The 10,000-nt window shown below is 39.3% G+C and overlaps 3 protein-coding genes across 3 annotated transcripts in view; 1 reads left to right on the top strand and 2 right to left on the bottom strand.

Moving 5' to 3' along the window:
- Positions 1–1,109, bottom strand: part of LOC138051585 (protein NLRC3-like) — a 94,179-nt gene extending 93,070 nt beyond the window's left edge. Inside the window, exon 1 of the mRNA XM_068897821.1 lies at positions 1–1,109. This exon is cut by the window's left edge and continues 1,348 nt beyond it. The gene's annotated coding sequence lies outside the window, so the exon portion shown is untranslated.
- Positions 1–10,000, bottom strand: part of LOC138050903 (uncharacterized) — a 261,256-nt gene that overhangs the window by 148,758 nt on the left and 102,498 nt on the right. The gene's annotated exons all lie outside the window — the stretch shown is intronic.
- Positions 8,394–10,000, top strand: part of LOC138053263 (uncharacterized) — a 5,639-nt gene continuing 4,032 nt past the window's right edge. Inside the window, exons 1-2 of the mRNA XM_068899920.1 lie at positions 8,394–8,470; positions 8,875–8,926. Coding sequence (XP_068756021.1) covers positions 8,394–8,470; positions 8,875–8,926 — 129 coding nt within the window. The remainder of the gene's footprint in view (positions 8,471–8,874; positions 8,927–10,000) is intronic.

Genomic DNA, 10,000 nt, shown 5'->3' with positions numbered 1-10,000 from the left:
TGTTCACACTATCTCGTTACGGCTTCGATGTGGCATGGCGTTCTGCGGTTAAGCCCTAGTGAAGTCCTTTACTAGATCTTGTCATCCTTTGTCATGTTCATTAAAGAAGATGGTCACTCCAAAATGGTACTTTTTCACCGTCTCAAAGAATAGTAGGAAGTTAGTGTTATTTTAGCAGCCTGGCGGCATGCTCATGACGTCACTGAGTCCAACCTGAAGTTTAGAGGGAAGCTTTAACCGTGAAACTGCTAAGGTTCCTCTCCGTTTTTCAGTCATGCCTTTTTGTTCACCAACAAAAATTGCGTAGATAGGTCAGACAGAGACAACAAAGGAGGAATTTCTTTTAATTGTCTCCCGGTAAAGAGAAACAACTTAGCGAAGCCACTTGCTAATCAAGTTTGGCCGAGACAAGAAGTTCTCGCCAAAGGAGGAACATTTGTTTGTTCAGCATCACTTCACCGACTGTTTCCTTGACGCACGAAATACAGTTCGTGTTGTTCACATTTCCGAGAGAAACATGGCTTACCCCAAATCCCCAAAGGATCTTAGCAGAAAATTTTCTGTCTAATAAAGAGGAGCAAGAACAAGATTGTTTGTTCGTTTATGAAATGTTTTTCATTATCATGCTCAATGTACAATCTGACCCAATTCGCGTGAAAGTTTTTAATTGACAATTTTTCTTGCATACTTGTATTGTCTTTTGTTGTTTTTAACACCCCCTTCCATGTAGTTGTACACTTTTAGTTACATTTCTTCACAATGAACTTTATAATTACTGAAGCACTCGTATGGTGGAAAAGTCGTTCTAAATCAGTACGTTTTAAGACCCTTATTGAGCATTTGGCGCTTCCCTTTTGAAAATATCTCACTTTGTTCGAAAGACATTTTTGCAAATTAAAAAAAAAAAAAGGATTGCTAAACCCTATGTAGTTTCCATCAGCCTCCAGTAATTGTTTTCATATGATAGAAACCACACAGTATGGATTGACTGCTCTTTTCTTTCTCCCCAGTTAATTGTATATCCACCCAATATACCGGTACCGTCTGGAGGCTGCGTAGATGTAGTTTCTGAAAATAAACAAAATTTAGACTGAAGTTAATTAAGATGCATTTCTACAAAGCAACTGTCATTATTATAGACCATCAGTGTACTGTTATATTCGTTGTTGACTACTATTTAACTGCTAGTGTCCTTTTTCATTTCCCATGGGAGTTAAAAAAAATATCAAGGTTCAGCTGCAGCAGCCATTTAATAAGGGATGCTTATTCTTAAGTCAAATAATAATAATAATATAATAACTTTTAATATTAAGTCTTATTAAGACTAATTGAGAAGATTACAAATGAAATCAGAACAAATCAAATCTTGGTTTTTGAGGAGAAGGGAAAACCGGTGTACCCGCGGAAAAACCTCTCGGAGCATAGATGAGAACCAACAAACTCAACACACATATGGCGTCGAATCCGGGAATCGATTCCGGGTCATAATGGTGGAAGGTGAATGCTCTCACCACTGCGCCAGCTCTGCTGAGGTAAGGAGATGTTGTCTATTCATGAGAACAGACTTTGACGAAAAAAATATCAGTAGTAATAAAACGCATCGAAGTTACGGTTACCAAAAAAAAAACGATTTAGTTAAAAAATTCTAAAATTTACAAACGAAATAAAAAACCTAAATAACAGACAGCGATCTGTTGTGCCTTAAAACCGCTAGTTTTCGGAGTTTTGGCGGAATAAAATGTTGCCAGAAGTGAATGCTTGCCAATTAGCTAGATCTTCTGCGCCGCCAGTTTGCTTTCGTAGCAGTGGTCACACATAATTCTTCCTAGTAATGTAAGCTTAGCTAAAAAACGGCAAAGCGAATCAAGCTACTAGAGGATATTAAAAGCACAAAAGCTGCATTAAGTTAGACTTTTATTTGCCTCATCATTTACAGATTTATCATACTACAGCCCTAACCCTCTTAAAAGCATGTATTATATACATTGTCTAACATATAAAGATTGGGCTTCCTGTGCATTTCCGTGTGAAATCTACTCCCCCCTAGCCAAAATCCTAGATCCGCCCTTGTGAGTTGTATGGAGGGAATGCATGCAGTTTGTTTTACTAGAGTTTTTTTATTAGAGTAGAAAGTTGAAAACAATATTCAAACAAAAAGATTCATCTATGAAAATTTTACATTTTTTTCAGTTTAGTGCATTTGTGCGTGCGTTGATAAGCAATTATTAAAATCATTTCCGTGCCCGGTTGGGAAAAATAAATGGTACGGGTTTTGGGTCGGTCGTGCGGTAAAAAACTGTGACCGAGGTCTTGAAAACACCGTCTTCCCAGCCGGCAAATAACATATATATCAAGAGAACATTAACAAAAAAAAAACTGCAGCAAGACTTTGTAAATTCATCCCATCATTTATGATAAAGGATTTAAGTCGTAAAAATTCACAGTAATTTATCTCGTTGTTATCTTAAAGACATGTTAAAAGATCAGCTTTCTAAAACAAGCGGTTGGCAGTTTCACACATGACTTTTCGGGCCCGAAAAGTTATCGGGACGTTCGAGAATCGGGCCCCAGATCTGCAAGTAGCGGTTATGGACCCGCCTGAAAGTGAGTGTTCTTTTGATTAAGGTAATAAAATTCTTCTGCAAATTTTTGCAAAAAACGTTTACGGAAACTCAAGATTTACTTTTCTTTTTCTACTTATTTTAATACGAGAATTCATAACTGGTAAACTTTGGCCATGCATAAAAAGAAGGAAAAATCTTCTGAAGCCTTGTAGTCAAGTAAACTTCTAACAATGCGTTTCCCAACCAAGTAGTGTTACATGTACTTCTTAATTTAATTAAAGTGGCACCTCCTTTGTGAGAGAGCCGCCCATTCAAACTGTCAAATGGAAGAAAAAGAACTACGAAAGAAACAACGCTTTACGAAAGGCCACAGCGTGTGCTTTAAACATCTTTAATTAACTGAAGCTTGAGTCTGACTTTGCTTTTTCTCCTTATAAAAAAGTTAACTCGATAATTCCATGAGTTCCTAGTGCGTGATTTAAGCTTCTGTCAGAAAGGAGTTGATATTCGCATCTAGCTTCTTTACGAAATGCCGCCGCGAATGCTTTAAACAACCTTTACTGAAAAAATTAACTGATCTGGACTTTTTCTCAAATAATTATGCTTTACGGTATCGGTCAGTTTTCCTAATCCAAACTCTAAAACTACCTCGATATAAACAGTTTAATAAACTGTAATGTGGGGTCCAAATCGGCTAGCGAATTTGTACCGGTGGTCCAAATTCGCGAGGACACATGCACCGGTGCTTCTGCACAACAAACGCACTCTCTTGCTCTCTTGGAATCCACATCTCTGGCATCTGCACCAATTTACGTTCCGCAGTCTTTTCTGCCTCACTGTTTTCATCACCAGAGACACGATTCCTTCATCAACGCGCTCTGGTTGAAAGCGATATGGCTCAGTCGAGTAGTCTTCATGAAAAAGTGTTATCAGCTGGACTCAATGCCGTCACGAACGGGTTGCTAGGCTGCTATCTATAATCCAAGATGGCGGCCTGCATGTGTGCATTTTTAACAAGGATTTAACAAGCTTAGAAAGCTATTTCAAGATTGAAATCTAGGTTAAAAGCTGTTCTTCTCATGAACTTTCTATTAATCGATTAAAAAAGATTGTCATTTTGGAGTGAACTTCTCCTTTAAGTTCGTCTTTATATGAGCCCGGTTGACCGTGGTAGTCCGGTCTCCGAGATCTCGCCTCACCTCTAAATTCTTTGGAAAGATTTCGATGTGTTCATATGAGAGGGCGGGCTAGCTCGGTTGTCGAGATCTCGGTTCTTTTCAACCGGGATCTCGGTAGTAAGCGGGCTGGAAATTTTGCCTTATGAACACTTGATCTCGGTTATGGAGAAGGAAAATAATACAGTGCATTTTCGTGACAGAACGGACATAACCGAGTTTTCACTTCGATTCTCTTTTCCCTGATGATGAAGCTTGGAATAGTTTCATTTGATAGTTAACGTAAAGTCAAAAGAAATTTGAGGTTGCTTAAACACTGAGAGAAAATCGAGAATTTTTCTCCAAGCTTGGGTAGGATTCACGCCTGAATTGTCGCGGGCTGAAAGTCGCCATATGAAGAAAAAACAATTTCATCTCGGTAGCCGGGATCATTTGAAGAGCCCCTAAATAATGCCATCTCAGCCGGTGATAATCTGCAATTATGCTCTCCCTCTGTATTCTCTAATTCCTCCGATTTACACCCGGACGCTGTGAAAAGACTGTTGGCCGTTTTTATACCAGATGCATTATCCTCCCAGACGAATTATGCGTCAATCGGGTTATTTGACTATTGTAAAGACGGAACGAACTATAGAAGACTCATAATCAGTCTGGAACGAACTTGGGCAAACATTTTTTTCTCTGCGTCTATATAAAGACGAGCACAAGACGCATTATCCGTCTGGATAATTAATCTTCTACTGTGGGGCGACGCACAAGACATACAACGAAAGATATTTTGTCTAAACGGATATTGCTTCCTGTGCCCGTCTTTATACCAGGGACGCATATAAACCTGACGAAAAGCAAATGTTTGCCCAAGTAATGCGTCTCTAGTATAAAACCGCCAATGGCGGGATACTTGTATGTCCAATAACTGTAAAAGAATATGAAAATCTATTCAGGTACGATTTCCAGCCGCATTTAGCGCCCCAGTTCGTTCACAAAAACAGGATCACAAAACTGCTGAATGCCGAGGCAAAATAACCCTGGATTTGTTATAACTGATCTCAAACTGCGTGGATTTTTTTGCGCAAGTGCACTATCTTAAGGTGATTCCTCAGTATCGCACTGCGCATCCTGTACTGCGCATATGATGTGTCAATATTTATAAATTGGTCAATTTTGCGAAATCGTAAGTATGGTGTAAGTCGATCATACGCGCTGAAACAATTCTCAATACACGTGAGAGAAGTTGTGAATGATCCATAATTCGTCACGAATAAGCACGCGCATTCAGAGAACATGGCGAATTTTGTTGTTTCCACTTACGATAATCGAGATAGACAGGTACGATGGTGTTTTACTGTTAAATGAGCACGGTGAGCTATATCTTTTATTGCATAATTTTGTTGTACAAATTATCCCCTTTCGATAAATAAATAATGATAATTTATCGGAAGGAAAATAGACCTAGCAAAAACCGTACACAAAGCCCCTCACCCAAGGATATAAAATTATGATCTTGAAAACAATGACTCGAGAAACGTTTTGAGTCGACGTCGTTTTAAGTTGAGTGATTTTTCCATAAACTTATAAGACTGTGTTCCATATGCTCTAGACTTTCTACCTATCAGGTGTTTTTTCAAGTGCTACTTTAAAAAACCCTCTCGCTTTTAGCTACCACAACATGTACCCTGAGCCGCATGGAAAACCCGCGAGATTAGTATCAGTACAGGCATCAATGGGGTAAGATTGGCCCATTCTATCTCTTATGCAAGCACGGTGACTTATCTTTTTTCTTGTAGTTCTCAAAACAGATTAGTAGGGAACATTCAGGGAAAGTTTCAAAAAAATAGTTCCACAACTGTTTTTTTCTGAGGAATCACCGTAACCGACAGCACCCAGCTGCATTTTAACACTTGGAATACAAACTTCTTATAAGAAACGATTTAGAAATACATGAAACAAGAAATATAAGTGAAAGAAACCGACGTTTCGGTGCATCTTGCGCCATTATCAAGGTTATAAAGATAAAATGCGGTTTGTAAAAAGGCTACGTTAAAAACGAATTTGCATAAAAGAGTGCCAAGCTAATTACATGAATACTTTAGCACGGAGATAATCCGACTGTACATTCAATGCTGGTTTAAGATACTGAATACACAACATTTTATTAACAAGGCAGTCAAATTTGTTCGTGCATTTCTTGATTACATTGAAGCGTGCTAAGAAATTGTTCGGAACAGCAGTGTTATGATCTTTGCAATAATGCCTGTAAATAGATGACGCCTTTTGACGGTGTCCCTCAACGCGCGTGTGAAGGTGGCCCTTTGTGTACCCGACATAACCTGCATCGCACAGGTCACACTTGAATAAATAAACAACGCATTGCTGGGTTACGATGTTAGGCTTGGGCTCACGCAAGCTTAGATCTTGTTTAAGCTTGCGGCTAGTAAACACGGGTTGAATGGTCTTCTGCACCTTGCTACTAAGATCTCTAAGTTGTCGTTTGACAGACACTGCAGCATCCTGCAGCATCTTAGTAGCAAGGTGCAGAAGACCATTCCGGGACTCACTCCCGCTAACCCCGGTTCCAGGCCCATTTTCAGAGCGGGGTAAGAGAAAGTCCCTGAACAGGAGAAGAGAATCGTTGATTCATTCGGCTGGGAAGCGTTGGTGTGGAGAAGTTTTTCCATCTCTAGTACCAAGGGAGCAGTGGCAAGTTGAACGACAAAATGTGAAAGTCAACGACATGGTTACAGTAGCCATCGGGATAATAATGTTGTTCGAGGCAAGTGGTGCATAGTCAGACATCATGGATGGAATCTCAGGCTCAGGACCAGACAGTTGAGTACAAAATGCCAAAGTTAAGAGGAAGATTGTAGATGACGTCGACTTGCATCCACAGTCGTCCTGCTGTTAAAGTTGCGGTCATTTGTCCTGTGGGAGATGAGTATCAAGGCAATATACAAGTACAGTTCTAAAGAGACGGTGTGTAGCATGACTACACCATCAACGGAGCGATGAGTGTTTTGCTAGAAAAAAGAACGATAATTTGATTCTGTTTATTGATTCCTTGATTGACATCTGTTTACCTTGAATAAAATAATTGTATAAATATGAAGTGCGAGTTATAGACGAAATGTGGACTGAAGCGGATTCAAGTGATCCTCGCACTTAACTGGACAATTTTTAAATTGTCCAGTTAAAAGCAATTGTCTCTTAATAGACTCCCGAAAAATTCAGCTGGCTCTAACAGAATTCGAACCCATGAACCTCTGCGATGCCGATGCAGCGCTCTGCCAACTGAGCAATGGGCCTTAATTAAACGACGGCCATTATGAGTCCCGAAGGATTGTTTACCCCACCGAAACTCCTTCCCAAACATTTCAACTCGAGGCTCGGGGTACGAAGTCCATTGTCTATGGCCAATATGGCCGCCGCGCGAATAAGGCCCATGAAGCCACTCAATTGTGAGCAGGGTTTACTCCTAAAACAGCAGTGACTATACAAGGAGCTAAAATAAAATATGAGTACAAATAAAATTAAATGTCAATAAATGTGGCAATAAGAATAAGTAAGAAATAAATAGATTAGATCTACTAAGTAGAATTATACAAATGATTTTATGGCTGCAACAACAATACTCTTGAAATGCTTTATATTAACATCTTCATTAATAGGTAAATTGTTCAATGTTGTGATCGTCCTCGGGTAAAAAGAATACACACATGCAATGTTTGATACACTGATATGTTGAAAAGGACGACTATAAATCGGTAATCTACTAGTCCTTGTTATTTCGTGCACCTCAGGGGAAAGCTAATAACAACATCACATCACCCATTAAGATCTTGTAGAACGTATGAGTTTGAAAGGGGAGTCGGCGATCTTGAATAGAATCCCAACCAGGGATGGCGCAGTCGTGACAGCACTCGGCTCCCAGACTCGGCGTCATATGTGGGTTGAGTTTGTTGGATCTCTACTTTACCCCGCCGAGAAGAGGTTTTCTCCGGATACTCCGGTTTCCCCTCTCCTCAAAAACCAACATTTGACTTGGTTTGCGTTAATTATTAATTTCAGTTTACATTGTCCGGATCCCAATTGGTGCTCCAGCGCTAGAACGACTAGATACTTAAATAAAGTTCCTTTGCTTTCCAAGTTGTTCAATCATTGGAGTAACGTGGCTAAGTCGTGAATAATAATTGAATATACAAATCTTGCTGCTTGACGTTGAACCATCTCAATTTGCTTGATGTTCTTTTTAGTGAAAGGGTTTCACGCACAACATGCAAAGTCAAGCTTTAGTCGCACCAACAAGCGATAGGCTGTATCTTTAACTTTTGAATCACATCCACCTGCTTAGAGTACGACGCAGCAGCCCAAGAGTTAGCTTGCCTTTTTACAGATATTGTTGATATGCTCGTTCCAGCACAGATTTTCTTTCACGGTAATTCCAAGTTATTGTGCTGAGGAAATCGCTCTAATAGGCTGGCCATCCACAGAATATTGAAACATAGTTAGGATTTTCTTGCAAGTTATACCAAGATGATAATACTTCTTGACATTTATTGAAATTTAATTGCTAAGTGTTTGACCAGAATGATATAATTGTTTGAGATCATCCTGCAGAGCCCAAAAATCTTATACAAAATGGATTTCTCTGTAAAGGATGCAATCATCTGCAAAGAGACGTAGATTTAACCTGCACAGACGACGAGATGTCGTATTTGTGGACAATAATCCAAGGTGGGTTCCACGGGATTCGAACCCATGACCTCTGCGATGCCGGGGCAATGCTGGTGCAATGCTGGTGCAATGCAAGTGCAACTGAGCCATGAAGGCACTCAGTTGGGAGCAGGTCAATTTGTTGAGCTCATTTGTTCCTGCTACTCACTATCTATCACTCAATGGATAGCAAGTAGCGAGCCAATCAGGTTACGCTGGGATTCGTGATAGTAGGTGAGTGGATTTCTACTAAAACTTGACAGTACACGTTGAACTAGGCGTAGCTACATCATTCCCGAAAAATTGTCTAAAACTCTTTCCGGATATTCCCAAACAAAAGCTCTAAAATTCTTCAAGAAATGTCTAAAATTCTCAAAAACCTCCCTGCAATTCCCAAAAATTCTTTAAAATTTCGTTTCTTATAGTACAAAGTCTGCCATATTTGTATCAAGCAAAGATCCCAATTCCAAGACTACGGTGAGAAAACGCTGCTTAGATGCACTGTAGGACCCCTTTTGGTGAATAACCGCTGATAAGGAATGGGTATGAACGGACTGACCCCTCTCCTGGTAGGTTGGAATACAAAAAAAACAAGTTTTGTCAACGTTTTTCCCTGTGAGAAGTTTCCAACATGTCAGGTGAAAGTTCAAATTGCTCTAAAGTTCTCAAATTGTCAATTTTTTTCTAAAATTCCCGAGCGTTTCTAAAGTTCTTTTTAGTGTCTAAAATTCCCAAAAAAATTCAGAACTATATGTAGCTAAGCCTACGTTGAACCGTTTACTGTCTGTTAAATGTTTGATGACGGAATGATTTGTGACTAGCGTGGAAAGTATTTTATCACAAAGATACTATGGAATACTAAAAAATCTTATCTTCACCGCGCGCAGTGAAGATATTAGAGAGATTAAGCATCGCGTTTACGTGAGACGGCAATAAACACGAAGCATGCAAATTATGTTATTCTATTTCGTCTCTTTCTTTTGAATAGTTACTTGATACTTCTAACACGCAAGAAATTAGGTTAAATCAAACGAGTTTCTTTCATTTTTGGCAAAACGCAAATTTTACTTCGGCGTTTGCCGTTTGCCGTAAACGGGATGCTAAATTTCTCTATTCTTTTTATCTTTCACATGTGAGGATATAGCTGTCGTTATGGTAACTAAGGTTAGCCAATAAAAAGCGAGCTTTCGAACTTCAGCCAACTAACATTAAAGAAGTGCGCTTTCTTCCATCTAAATTATGCATGCACCTAGAAGGCGACAGGACTTGAAATGATATCTGCGAGTGACTTCTTAGAGAACGCGCTGGTTTGGTTTCCCATTCACTTTGCAAAATTTTTAATTTATCAATAGTCACTGAAATCTTTCCAAATGAGAAGTGCTCCAAACTAATTCCTTTTTACAAACTGGGCGAAAGAGCTGACACGCATAATTATCGTCCAATGTCTGTCATTCCTGTTGTGGTAAAAGCATTTAAAAGGATTATCTATGTTCAGCTGTATGCTTGCCTATCTAAAAAAAAAAACATGATTCCCAACATCACTCTGGTTTT

This window comes from Montipora capricornis, chromosome 6 (genome assembly GCF_036669925.1).
Source record: "Montipora capricornis isolate CH-2021 chromosome 6, ASM3666992v2, whole genome shotgun sequence".
NCBI classification, from domain to species: domain Eukaryota; kingdom Metazoa; phylum Cnidaria; class Anthozoa; order Scleractinia; family Acroporidae; genus Montipora; species Montipora capricornis.
Note: the sequence above shows the minus strand (reverse complement) of the source record. Positions and strands in the feature narration are given on the sequence as shown.